The 14503-nt window shown below is 44.3% G+C and overlaps 1 protein-coding gene across 1 annotated transcript in view; it reads right to left on the bottom strand.

Annotated features, from left to right (window-relative positions):
* The window catches only part of LOC137914769 (cGMP-inhibited 3',5'-cyclic phosphodiesterase 3A-like), a 48893-nt gene extending 35124 nt beyond the window's left edge, over positions 1-13769 (bottom strand). The window contains exon 1 of the mRNA XM_068758264.1: positions 12849-13769. Within this exon, the coding sequence (XP_068614365.1) occupies positions 12849-13769 (921 nt within the window). The remainder of the gene's footprint in view (positions 1-12848) is intronic.
* Between the last annotated feature and the right edge of the window lie 734 nt (positions 13770-14503).

The following is a 14503-nucleotide window of genomic DNA, read 5'->3' on the forward strand; positions in this document are numbered from 1 at the left end:
CTGACCAGGTGCTCTGACCGAACACATATTCAAACATCATGAGCAGGATCTTCCCAGAAGGTCTTGGCTCTCGTACCATTTCTGTGACTGACAGCATACCACCCAGAAGGAAGTTTTTTTTTTTTTTTTCATCTTTGCTGTCATACCATCACTAACAATGGCTTTTAAATATGGGAGGCTGATGATGATAGTGGTTTTCTAGGGAAATTTATTGCTGCTGTAAAAGCATAAATATATTGAATATACTCAACTGGTTTTCAACTGTATTTATAATTGAAGCATTATATGTTAAATATGCAATTTGGTCTGATTTCATGGCAGTGAAATTACTTTAAGTAACTAATATCTAATGTCTCTCCTACATGATAGGCACAAAGAGTGCAACAAATATATATATTATTGCACATAGTCTGTTATGAGTATATTGCTCAAGAGAAATTACTCTAAACTACATTCACTGATTCTGACTTGTTATGATGACAATATTACATCATTACATTATGATTCATCGATGTAGGAAGGTGTCAAACATCAGCTCCGCTAATGAAATCACCAGGAGTATCTCCCCTATTATTATTATTATCTTTCATTGTTTATTTTTTTTACATTGCTAACAGTATTTTAATATAAGAAAACAAAACAAATATGTGTTATTATAAACACTTTTTTAAAAGTCTTATGAATCTAAGAATCTCTGTTAGAAACAGTTGGAAATGTTTTTTAATACCCAAAATTTGTATATTAACTTTCAAGTGATTAGCAAATGAAAGTCTTTTTTTTTATTCTGATTTTGTTTATTGTGCTTTTTAATTTGTGAGTGAATCTGTAACAACTAAAGGAAAGCGCATACAAAGAAGAGCAACATTTTGTTTTGAACATTTTATTTTAACTATTGTGAATTTTGTCAATAGAAGTGTCACACCCTCATTTCACAGACGTGCTGGTGGGTCCAATTGGCCCCATTAGGAAGCATCCAACCTGTTCTGGACAGGGTCCATATGAGGTCCGGTCAACTCAGGCTGAGCAACGATAATACACTAATGAATCACTGCTGCCTCCTCTTTCCATTACTTTCCAAAAAGAGAATTGCAAAATACTCCCTTACTCACCCACTTCTCTACTCCTGCTCCTCTTCTCTCCCTAAAGTCAAGGACGTCGACCATCATTACAGGAGGGTGGCCTTTCCCTGCAATAACAACTATTGCTACTGATTTCAGAATCCGCTCTCTCCCACCTCCTTTTACTTATGATCTCCAGAGCTCCTTAAAACAAATGTCAAAATGTTCAGGGTTTATGAGTCAGGGAGTGACTGAGGAGAGGAAAAGTATTTGAATTGTTGAGGCTCCAAATGTGTGAGAGTGAGGTTTTATTTGCAGCATACCGGGTAGCTGTCTGCGCCGACCTGGAGCCAGGCCCTGTGGCTAAGAACAACTTGGCCAGGGCAATGCTACCGGGGCAGCAGTGAAGGGCACTGCAGAGCTTTCACGTGTGCATGACCGTGTGTGTGTGTTTGTGCACAAGCGCGTGTGTCCAACATGCATCATCTCACATAATGTTTTCTCTCAGATGTGACCCCTAGTTCCAGTTCCTTTCCAGCAGCTGACCACCACATGTTAAAGGCCCACACAGGTCCACTGAATCTCTGTCTAATGGGCTGCACAGATGCCATTTTCCTGGAACAATCCCTCTTGTGTTTGTGCCCAAGTGTGTGTTTGTGTGTACGTGTGTCCCTGTCTTTCTCCGTGCAACCAGAATCTGACGTTCCACACATTTCTCTGAATATGTTTCATCACTATATGGAAACACAGAAAGGGAGCCAGGTGAGAAGTGGGGAGGGGAGAAAAAGAGGAAGGATTGAGGAAGGTGCCGAGCAGGAGGATAGAGAAAAACACGAGGGGGGAAATTAAGCTGTTTTGTTTGGACAAGCATTGTTGTGGGTAAGTAAAAAGAAGGTCGTGAGGGGAGGAGAAGAGGAGAGGGAGGGTAGACTGTTGAATTAATGGCAGAATCGAGGCTGTCAAGGGCTTCAGAGACATTGTTTGTGTAGTTTGGACTGGACCTTGTAGAGCGTGCAGCGTGATGATGGAAATCTTACACTCACTCAAAACAAGCCCGTGACCTTTTCATCTCCGGCCCCTGAATAAATCTTAACATTCTGCCAACATGGAGATGAATGAATGTTCATTACATCCATGGAGAGGCGGCAGCCTCCCGGCGCCTCGTCCACACAGGTGTGCTGCACAAGCGCGTCCCTCCAGCTTTATCTGTTTGCACTAATCTGTCAGATCGGCGTGCATTCCCGCCATCGAGCAACACTTTCAGCACACGTGAAATACAGCAGGGACGGTCTTCACGCTGTAAGCAAGACCTCGTTGGGTCTGTCTTCAGCTCGCCATCCCTCAGCAACAGCGTATACAACAACGAGGAGCTGGGCGCGACGAGAAACGTGAAGAGTCACAGTAAATTGATTTGCTTCTTCATTACCACTGACCTTTCAGAAATAATGTGTAGACAGCGAGGGGAGCCTCTCGCTATTTTGTATGAATTCTGAACACACACACAAAATAAAAGGTGTGAGCAAACATCTGCATGAAAGCATTTAACCCCTGAATACCCGGCGGGAAGAAAATAAAAGATGGCTGCAAGCCATGGATTATAAACTAAACGTCAACATTTAAATAGCATACACACAACCTTATTGAGATCAATAGGTATTTGTGTTTCCTTTTTAGGTGTGGAATATTTGGTAGATTTTGCTCAGAATTTGGGATGCGACTGCCACGCCTGTTTTGGCAGCCAGTGCCGTGAAGATATTCTCTCAGATAGATGAATGCTCTGAATCCCATTGGGAACAAAGGAACTTGCATGCTACAGAGATAAAATCCAAAAGCATCTATCAAAAGTCTCCCAGAAGATTCCCAAAAAAATGTTTCAAGGCAAAGTGAAAATGATTGCAGAGAAAGATGTCTTTACATGGGGAGCAAGCGAACATGTGATGTTCAAATGCATGGCTCAGGTTTCATACGCAACTTTTCTGCCTGTTCCTTTTTCCAGCAAAGACCTGCTGCAGGCTTTGTGAACATACTGTATCCATGATATGATCTGATCAACTGAGTTTTTTTCCTCATTACCAGTGATTATGTGGCGGATAGGTTGCACCGTAAATTGTTATTAGATCAACCAGTATCATTTCCGACAACGCACATGGTTGCAGATGAAAACCAGCGGACCCACAAAAGCAAAAAGAAATCAGCTTTTAGTAATTTAAAGTGCCACCATTCACAAACATTGTTGTTCCTTGGTATATAATTAATTGGTTACACTCACCTTATATGAAAGAAATAAAATAGAATAGATGTACCTAAGGGAATAGAAAACCTTTGGTATGCGTTGTGCTGTGCTCCAGTGGGATTCAGCATGCAGGCTGTGCAATCTAACCCATTCTCCTGGAACAAGCACTGCAATGGGCACCTTTACAGTTTCAATGAAAGCTACAGAGACAAGAAAAGAGCCTATTGCACTGTAACATGTCTAACTAACCGACAGACCAGAACGAAAGGCTTTATGCAATGTCTGAAAGCACCAGAGCAAAAGACGCAAAGCGGAAAAGAAGGAGATCGCCCCCCGGCTGATAAGCAGGATGGAGCAGAGAGCTGAAGTAGTGGTTCTCATGCACCCAATATAATTTTGTTTTCTCTATGTCCACCTTAGTCATATGGCTGGAAGACATGCAGTAGAAACTGGATCAGGCCATGTTCTGTCTCATGCCCATTTGGAAAAAACTCATCACGTGTGACCTGCCTGACCCGCTAACACCATCCCTGTTATCGTGTTGCAAATCGCTCACAAGAGCGGAATCTGACGACCACATCAGTGCACGCTTGTGCACACCCACAAACCCAAATGAGACCCATAAGTTCCCATCCCTTTGACTGTCTTTCAGTGGATATTTTTATGGAAAAATAAAGGCAGAGTAGAAAGTGTGTGTACAGGGTAGGTGTGTGTGTGTGTGTGTGTGTGTGTGTGTGTGTGTGTGTGCGACTGTGCGTGCATGCAGGCTCATCTGTGTAACATCTGCTCAACCAGCCCAAGGCTCCTTGCCGCTTGAGAAGTGGGTCACGTTTCCCGATGACGTCAAAACTCCTTCTGTGTCTCCAGTTTGTGGAGCTTTGCCAAAACCGCCGCATGCCATTCCTTGTCCTTATAATGAAAGCACTTTCTCCGAAGCCTTGAAGAATCCGATGCCAAGCCTCTCACGTTTCTTACGTCTTAACAGCAAAGGAGTTTTACTATCGACAGGCAAAGGCAACACACATTCACATTAAATTAAATGGAGACGAGTGAGCAATAAGTCAAATACAGTTGCAATAACACAAATAGATGCAGGCAACAGTGCGCTATAAAATACTAAATCTACAATGATGTCTCAGAGGGATCGTTCGGGATTATCCAGGATCTGCTTAAACTGATTTGCTCCTGAATTACTGAGGCTAAAACTATTTCCACAGTCGATGAGGAGGACAGAGCGAGATAAATTTAAAAAAAAACTTTCTGAAGTAAGGTGCCTGCTTAGATTGAGAGATTTTAAGATGCCCAGTCCTGCGGGAGACAAGGCAGGGACCAGCAAAAGCATGAATGGAACAGCAGCTAATGGAAAACATTGTGGAGAGAGAAATCTGAAACAGCCCATGGTTCATAACCATTAAAATAAACATCGACATCTATTCAAACCTCAATCACATCATTGTTAGACCCATTCTCAGTGTTCTCCCTCCAGAGCATGCAGCTACGTGAGATCTTGGCAGACAGAGATTCATATGAAGACTTGGAGCCTTACAACCCAAGTCCGCATGTTGTCATATAGCACGTCTTTTCACCACTCTTGTTGTCCAACACGTAGCCTGCTCTGGAGCCCCTGGATCAGTGCTCATGCTCCATAAAGCAATTATCTGGTCATCCCGGGCTGGGTCAGCCTACACTTCCTGAACCAGACTGGACTCTTTCGATTAGACACACATCCGCAAAGAACAGCCCACTGCTCTCAGGCATCAACTGGGGCTGAGTATAAATGGATGTCACCCACAAAGAACACGTCAGACCTGACATCGTTTAGTGTCTCTCCACGCAATGCAGCAATGAATCAATGTGTGTGTGTGTGTGTCAGGTAGCAACAACGTATAGAAAGGACATAGTCGAGGGGTCACAGATTTATCATGGGCACAAATCCCAGGGCGTGAGCACAGATTTGGGAAAGACAAACTGAGGACAAGCCGTAGATCGCTCCTTTGTCTCACTTGTTCTGAAAAAAGCTAGCATAGACTTTCAAATGCAGCAGATTATACGCTTGCCATTGTGGGACTATGGCCCTTCCCTTTTGGCATTTATTGGTATTTTCACGCAATGAAAGTGACTATGGCAGTTTCCTTTTTCCAGAGTCGAGTCATTAAATATGAGCGAAGTGGCTAAACCTTTCATTTTTTTGTTCATATATGTGTCCCCAGACTTTTCAAAATCATGCAGACTCCCTATCCTTCATGCAAATTCAGTGATGCATGATCGCTATACATTGCACTGATTAAACTGAATGTGACTGCAAGAAAACAGACTCTAAACCAAACCCTCTGCAAGGGGTAAAATAACCTGACTGACAGACTGATGTACAGACTTTTTTTTTTCTCTCTAACATATTTAGAGAATAAACCATAGCATTGAGCAGGGAACAGCAGAAGCCTTGTTGGCTGCTGGGACAGGCAGCCAGCGAGGCAGCAGCCTGGATGGACATGGATTTCCTGGTAACACGCTGACAAGCTGGACAGACATGCAATCTACTGACAGGGGGACACATTGTACTTTTCGTTTTTATGTTATTGGAACCAATTGATGGCACTTACTCTGAAGTTTTTAAACAAATCATAGCATCAGTTGATGCAAACTGACAAAATAATCTTCCTTTCAGTTTGTCATAAGGCAAAAAAAAAGTTATCTTAAGATTGCCGTTAAGAAATACCATTAAATATGCAGCATAAGTGAACACAAGTAGTAATAATGCAGTAGCTAATAATGTATTACAACATTCTGCTGCATAACAAATACAACTGTTTTTGAGACGTACAATTTGCTGATAACGCTTCTGTCTAACTTATAATTTATGGGTTTATGTTGAATTGCTACTTTCAAGTAAAGAATCCGATCACTTTTTTTTTAGCAGCAGTATTTTGGACACAATTTAAAATCGCTCTGTGGTCAAATTGAGAGGTTGTAGTGTTCAATGAAAAATGTATGCTACATGAACCATTTGAATCAAATAAAAGACAAGCCATGGCTTGTCAAATTGTAGCCAGCCGGTGGATTACCACGCTCCTGAAATATATACAATTAATAGCTGACCATGTTTGGATTTATTGGACAGGCCCAGACAGAGGGGTTCACAATGTTCCTGCTTGCTAAATGAATCATGGCAGCAGCAGAAACTGTAGCCCGGTCTGTTTCTAGCAGAGACACAATGGACCAAAGGGATTATCAACACTTCCTCTTTGAACCCCCAAAAACAATCAAAGGCCACAAGTTGTTTTTTTGGGACACTGCCTTATGTCCCACATGTGCATGGGCACCCAGTCTCAGAATGGAAATTAGTTGTTCCTTCCATTTGTTTTTCACAAATTCTACTGACTACAGTTATTTATCTTGGGAACTACCCCCCCTTTCTATGTTTCCCTGAGAAAAGCACGCATATACAAGCATACACGGGGCGATGTGAGAGTGTCTATTCATTCGGCTGAAGTCAGTTGCACACCTGGTGACAGCCTGGGATGGCGGTGCTGGCTCAGGTCAGGGAGTGTGGGGAGAACAGGGCCGTGAAGGCGGGGGGGGGGGGGGGGGGGGGAGTGTGCCCACAGGCCTGTCTTTCGGGGTCCGCTCAACCTGCATATTCCAGCTCATTTAGCACTGGGGCAAGCACAGGAATGTCCCCTCATGTAAAGGATCGCTGTCTTAAAGGTGGGTTCCTCGAGTGATTGAAAAGGCCTTTCAGGAAGACAAATAGGGAGGAATGCCCAACGTGCTGCGTATGGTTCCCCAAAGCGATGCTGCAGCGGATACATGCTGGCACCCATTGACCTGTCCATCCTTTTCAGAGCAAGAGGATTGCTTCAGCAGGTGCTTGTTTCGCCCATAAGACTGGGAATCAAGATGGGTCCGTATGACATTTCGGATTTTCAACCGCGCTTTATGTCCATGTCTGTTCCTGTCATTTTTCAGTCAGTTTTCAGACTTTTCTAAAGTTGAGTATTGTCTCATTTTTATTTTGTGTTTGTCTGTACTAGCAACCGTCTCTGTCGTGGGTAGTTCTCAATGCGCATTCTTAATTTCCATCTGTCAATGTCTGGGGTTGTCATTTGAGATAGCGAGCGCTCGCACCATCTGGGCTACATCCATCCAGTATCATAGAGGCACACCCTCATTAGCTCATCCTGTTGCTGTCTTTAAATCATTCTCTCTGTTCCAGTAGTTCTGGTCACCACTCCACTTTCCCACCAACAGCTAGCATTTGTAGGTTTACCAACGTCATAATTTAATGGGCCTTCAGATTTGTGCCTCTCAACAGAGTCATCAGCCACCACCACCACCACTACCAATGTGGGGCCAACTACTATATACAATTTACTGTGATGAAAAGTTATCTTTACATTTGTCTCTCCTGACTGAATTGATATAGAATCAGAACTATTTGTAGAATGAAATATATATGTGGAATGCAGTTTTTGTAGGACCCAAAGCAAACCATTATAATAGCAACAGAACTAAAACGCATTCATACATTTAACATCCGTGCATAAGTTGTTCTACTTTTTCATGAACTCGCACATTCTCTTTTTGGTCTCCCTCACACACAATCACGCTCATACACAAGCCGTGAAGTACGCTTACACAAAAATTGAGCCAGGAACATTCTGTTCACCTTCATCACTGAACACAGAAATCTTGAATGACAACATTGCATTAGTCTAAAACAAATGAAGAAGATAAAACACCTAATATGCCGTTCAAGACACTCTCCCAGCCCGGCATCGGATTCTTCGATTTTATTCAAATGCGAGGCAGTAATTCGGATCCTGAGGCGTTAAATGTGTGCCGTATGTCAGGGCTGGAGGCCTGTGCCTGTCTAGCAGTTCCAGTTGCATTGCGTTGTGTCTGTGGTTTGAGGCCCTCCCTCTTTCTCTGAGCGGATTCAACCTCTCAGCCTGCAGCAGCTGGCAGCCATCAAGCTACTGGCAAGAACACACACACACACGCACACAATCATCTTACATGAACACACATGCTCACACGGACGTCCTTCCATAATTTCCATGGCAATCAACGGGGAGCCAGAAGGTGGAGGGAAGCGGGGTCCTGAACTTAGTCCTGGACCTTTGGTGTGCTAGGCTTAAGGTGACCAGAACCAGGATGTGAACTCGTCTTGTTGCTGTAAAATGAAGGTAATGAAAGAATTGGACACAGATGGGTGAGCCGTGTAATGTTTAAAGGATAATTCTGCTTTATTACAACTTTGTAGTTTTGGCCATTTTCTCTATCTGTGATAATAACACTGTTCTCATGCTGAGATCTGTGAAAATGGCCACAACAATAAAAAAGAGTTCACACTGGGGAAACGGTTGTGTTGTTACCCAACGTGATTCTTTTAAGGGTACCAAACGAATTACGTAGGTGCTACTGAGTACTGATTCAGTCTAAAACATCTGGTGCCAAGTTTCAGAAAGAGAGAGAGAGAGAGAGACTACATCAACCCTCTAAACGTGACTTGACTTTTCAAAGCCAAATTGGCCTCAGCAGCCAAACTTAAGAGTGTTTGGTGGAGCCCCTCCAAAGCCTGGCCCTATTCTTGCTCACTTCTGCTTTGATGAGGACCGAACACCACCAAATAATGGTGAGGAGCATCTAATGCACCTGAAGAAATACCGGGTCAAAGATAAAATATTAAGTATCTAAAAGACAAGTTGTCAGCCCTGCAAACCACGAAGATCTACCACACAAGTGTGCTGTGGATCTATTAAAGGTCTGTTCGTCATAGCTGAGGCTGTGCTGATGCAATTAGGTATCGACTCTCAGTTACATCCCGAGGAAAGCCCCTCTTGGTAAAATATTGCTTTCCATCATAATAATAATCATATCATAGCATTGATAATAATGAATAATGCCAAAGTGATTCCAAAATCTAGAAGTTTCCATTATCAAGGAAGTCAAACTGCTGTGGGACTTTTGCTTTTAGGTGCAATATGGCTGAAAATAAGATGACGCTGTAATAACCCAAACTGATCATGCAGGGGGGGGGGCTGTTTTGCCTGGCCTCAAACAAAAACCCTTGAATGACCTACTTCCATTATTACCCCATTTCTTTCATCCCTTGTCTTCACACATATCCACAGTGCAGCTACAAATGGGACTGAAAGTGTGAAGTGTATCAACCAAAAGCAACACACACACACACACACTCCATCATGGGGTTGTGCATCCCTCCAAATGTAGGGACAGCCTTCAATGAGAGCCTCGCTAATCCAGAGGCCAGTCCTGTCCAAAACAAAACCCCCTCATCATATCCCATGAGGCTATGTGTTTAGAATACAAACAAGCTGTTTGGGATGAGAGCGCACAGTGGCCCAGTGGTAAATCACTGGCCTACAGGCGAGCAACAACGTTCTCCATCCAAAACACAATTAAATTATGCACAGGGCAGCAAAAATAGAGTAACAGGAAACATTTATAGCAGCTATGGTAATTATGTTTGGATCTCCTTCCACAGGAAGTCATTACTATAGATTTAAAAAATATCTTTATCATTCAAGTTGAGAAAGAATGTCCTCCTCTGGTTAGGATAATATTTGTGTTGGTGTCAGGAAGAGGACAGACAGAGAGCAATGAGGGGCGGAGCTACTGATAGAAAGGGGCGTGGCATTGAACACATCACAGACAGAACCATATAATTAGCAGAAGCGATTCGCTAATCTCGATATCCACTTCCCTGGCTAATCAAAGTATGCGCAAACTATGCAGCTCACCTCGGTTTCAAGTATAAAAACTTTGCAGAGTGCTGGTTACATGCCAGGCATCTTTCTTTTGCTTGAGAGGAGAGAAAATTCCCCGTCAGTGCTGATGTCTGCAGCAGGATAGCCTTGGACTCAAATTTCCTTAAACGCTGTGAAAAGCAATCCACACCACAAGCCCACACCTCTTCCTGCAGTTCAATATCCCCAGTTGAAACAGGGAAAACGGACCTGTCATTTTAATTCAACCCGAGAAAAAGAACTGCCAGATCAGCGGATTTTGACTCTTACTACACTGATGATAGGAGGGATGACCCCCGCAATGTGAAAAACACCTTAGTGAGCTGATATGCCGGCAGCCAATTTATGATTAAAAAGGATGCGTGCACAGTTTCTGTTTATTAAATCAGAACTGTGCACGCTGAAGCATCGCCTCGGAGTGAGGGCTTTGCAGGGCGACAGAGGGCAACACAGCAGCCTGAAGGAATCAGAGGGATTCCTCTTTGCTCTATTTATTTCCTGAATAAACAGTTTTTATAAAAGTGACAATCAATCTGAAGAGCCTTGGCACGAGACTCCAAGGCCTGTGGGAGAAGCGTTCCGAGAAAAACAAAGTTAAGTATCAGCTGTAATCCTTTATTCAACTTCGCGTTTGTCTTTGGACACTTACGAGGCACAGCACTAAAGCAAACCTCTTCGTGTCAGCAGAGCAGAGATCTACTCCTTGTCACGCTGCTCTGAGTGCTTCTTTAAAACACGATCATTCTGATGAACAAAGCAAAAGGGGCAGAACTTCTAAAACATCATTCAACCTCCTCGGGTCACGTCGCTGAGAAGCAGAGCGCTCGGTCAATTACAGCCGTGTTGCTTCCATGCAGTTTTGCCAGATGATCTGCATCAGAGTCCGAGTTAGTTAGAAGCGTAATGCTCCCTGGCATCTCGGCTGCTTCTGTCAGCATGTGGCGGTTGAACTGCGGCCCCTAAATGAGCATCCGAACTCCCTTAGGGAGGGCCAGAGCCCCGCGTAAGCAAGGTGATGACTGGCGTCGATCAGCATGGGATCGTTTACACATTGCAGACCACACAGACAAGACACGGTTACAAGACAACACATGTACGCCATGTGTGTCTCAATTACGATCCGGGCACAACTCGTCATCTGCTTAGCACTGCCACCAGGAGTGAGAGTGAAACGATCATATTCTTTACTTCCACCCACTTTAGACAGTAGGAGCACGCCTGTCGTTATGCCCAAGAGTCGGGTCAGCAAGAGGGATCCAGAAAGGTTTAAGCCTTTATCTTTGCATGCTATTGTCTACTTTTTCTGTGTGTTCCCTTGTTGAAACGTTGCTGTGAGGAAAAAATGAATTACTGGACAAAAAATGCGTTAATTGCTGCAGCTGCATCAATGAGAGCCTTTTACAGCTAATCTCATGATTCTGGGCGTGTTTTGTTCAATAACTACATCTCGACTCTCTCACAGTGATGGAGTCTGATTCCAGACCTTATGGCATTTCATAAAGATGGCTGTCTTTGAAAAGGGAGATTGTTTGAACCCCCCCCCCCCCCCCCAAAAAAAGTGAATTCATTACCATTTGGTTGTCTTATGTTTATTTTTATTCTTGCCATCATTAAAAGATTGTTGTGTGAAGGGATTTTTGTCTTTTTTTGTTTTGTTTGTTTACCAATGGAGTTTCCTTGTTTGTACAAGATTATTACGGAAATGTGTATCTGGGTAATTGAGTGTAATAACGCCATGCACACATACAGAACATAAATTATATGTATATATTTTTAGATCTAAATAAAAGTTCAGACTTCACAAGTACATTTGTTTTTCTATGAATTGTAGCAATGTGAAATAATCCACCTTCTGCTCATGTGTTTTTTTTAATAGCTGTAAAGTAACTTTTTTCAACTGCTTCAGCTCATCCTCACTTTACTGCATTAAATCAATGACTGCAAATCATACAAATAATGAGCCTTTTCATGTCTAATTTGTGTGTGCGTGTGTGTGTGTGACCAAAATGAAAAACAAACAAGCATGCTACAACGCTAACAAACCCTAAGAGTTTAGGGCATCTTTCAAGTGGCTGGGCCGACAGTGCAGCCTCTCATCTCCCAACCTAACCACGCTCACAGGTCACAACAAGGGCTTTGAACACTCCTAAAGTCTGTTTCTCATTCACACATCCAGCGTGCTCATTGATTTTCCATAAGGAGATCCGGGGAGCTGATATGAGTCTACTTGAATGGCCCCCGTACAATGCAAATCGGTATCAGAGGAGGCTTAAACCCAGAGCCGCTACAGGCCCTGATCAATGAGGAGCAGCAAGTGGGATTCGCTGGGGCAGAATGATAAACAATACATTTATCATTTCTGAAGCAGTGGCACCGAATTCATCTTGGGGAAAAAGTTTGACATAAATTATTAGGGATGAGATGAAACACTTGACACCCTCCGTGTCCTCAACGTCCCATTCTCATCAGCGCTTAAAAGCTCTTTATAAAAATGTATCCCTCTCACTATACAAAACGCAACTGTATTGTTTATGTCTACATGAATAAATTAATCACTTTGTGCTGATGTGTGAAGAATGTTGGCTAGATTCATGATTTAAGGTGAGGATAACGTAACATTCTTATTTTTTATTTTAAAGAATTGCACGTAATTATTAGCATTTACAACAATGTGACTGGAGGGAAAAAAAACATTTGTTATAACCACAGGTTTGTCTGGAACAACAGCAACAGCAGCAGTAATAATGATTATTATTATTATTCTGAAATGGGACACAAACTTCTTACCTGGTCCCTCTGGATGCATGGCAGAGAGGTCCGGCGATGTGACTTACTGTTGGACTGACTGTGCGCCATGTCTGAGGCGATCACAGAACTGGACCTCCTGCGCCTTTTAAATACAGGAATCTCTTCCCTGACTCCAGTCACGGGGGTACAGCCCTCCTTGTGTCTCCCTTGGTTGGGAAGGAGCTTGTCAGCATACCTCGCCAGCAGGATGCCCAGCACTCCAACCAGGTACGCTACGCACGGTCTCCAAGTGGCGCGTACTTTGTGCAGAGAAAAGAGTGAGATAGTCCTGACAAGGCTGATGAAGAGAACCACCGATATGCCCTGATCCAGACGCGCTACCATGAGTGCACCGGTGGCCACGCAGAAAAGCACGACCACGGCTGCTGTGGTGAAAGAAAGCAGCCGCTCATCTGTCCCGTCCAGGAGAGAACGCGCCGCGGCTTCGCCCAGGTGGCACAACGTCAGGAGGGAGAGGGCGGTCTGGACCAGAACCCCGCTGCGGATCAAGTAGACGCTGAACCAAAAAAAGGCACATAGGAGGGTGAACAATGGCGAAAGCACACTCCAGCAAGTTCCCAACAGCTCCGTGGCGCAGCGTGAAACCGAGTGAAGGGGAGACGATGAATGCGAGAGTCTGTTGTCAGCGCTGCTGCTGCTGCTGGCCTCAGCGTTCCAGTCCGCGCATTTGGCCAGCAGAGCGAGCAAAACTGAAAGCGACCCGGCACACGCCGCGCCGAGGATTCTCCGTGAACTCCATAATTTAGTGCGCATTAGCCTCACCCTCGACTCGTAATCTCGGTCACGGGACAGTGGGACGACGCGTGTTTTCACGTAGCCGTTGCGATCCGGTGCGCTGGAGCTTTTGCCGTGAGCGCTGCTTTGCGCGCCGGGACTGTCAGATTCTGCAGACATCACCATCACTCATGGCAGATATGAAGTATGAGGAAGTATACGATGCATCTATACTAGAGAGGCGATGGGACAGGACAAAACAAAACAAACGTAATCTGTCGTGCGCATATTGGAAAAAGTACCGCCAATACGCACCGGTGGGTCTCAATTTACGCACGGAGCTGTGCTGCTATTGAACACATTCGTTTTGTTTTCCCAGGTGCGGGTTGAGAAACCACTGCCCACAGCAGCATGAGAGGAGTCTGAATGACAGAATAACTCAGGTATGACACAGATCTAGGGCACTGCGTCTCCGTTTACGCGCGTCCTGCCGTATCCTCCTTCGCTGATCGCAGTCTGTTTTTGACTTCTGCCGTCCTTTCCTTCGCTTTTTTGGCTCTACGGAACGGTCCGTGCAGCAGCTGCAGTCTTTGCAAAACGTCCGTCCCGTTCCTTGAACGCTCAACGACGAAATGCGCCCTCCGCGTCCGTTTCTCTGCGTCCCCGGTTTCTCCTGAAATTGTCGAGGCTCGTCCGTTGCTTTCGAGGACAAACGCTGCTGGGGAATTGAAGCCGTTTGAGTGAATCTCCGAGGCCCCGAGGCGCAAATCCGGTGTTTTCTCTCCAACCAGTTCATTCACACTCCCGTTTTTCCGACTCCACACAGGGAACAAGATATGGCAACATCAGTGAAACCCCCGAAATCTTTCCTCACCCAGCCCAGCAGGTGTTGACTAGATCTGATTGTATTATTTTTTGAA

This window comes from Brachionichthys hirsutus, unplaced genomic scaffold (genome assembly GCF_040956055.1).
Source record: "Brachionichthys hirsutus isolate HB-005 unplaced genomic scaffold, CSIRO-AGI_Bhir_v1 contig_1420, whole genome shotgun sequence".
Lineage (NCBI taxonomy): Eukaryota > Metazoa > Chordata > Actinopteri > Lophiiformes > Brachionichthyidae > Brachionichthys > Brachionichthys hirsutus.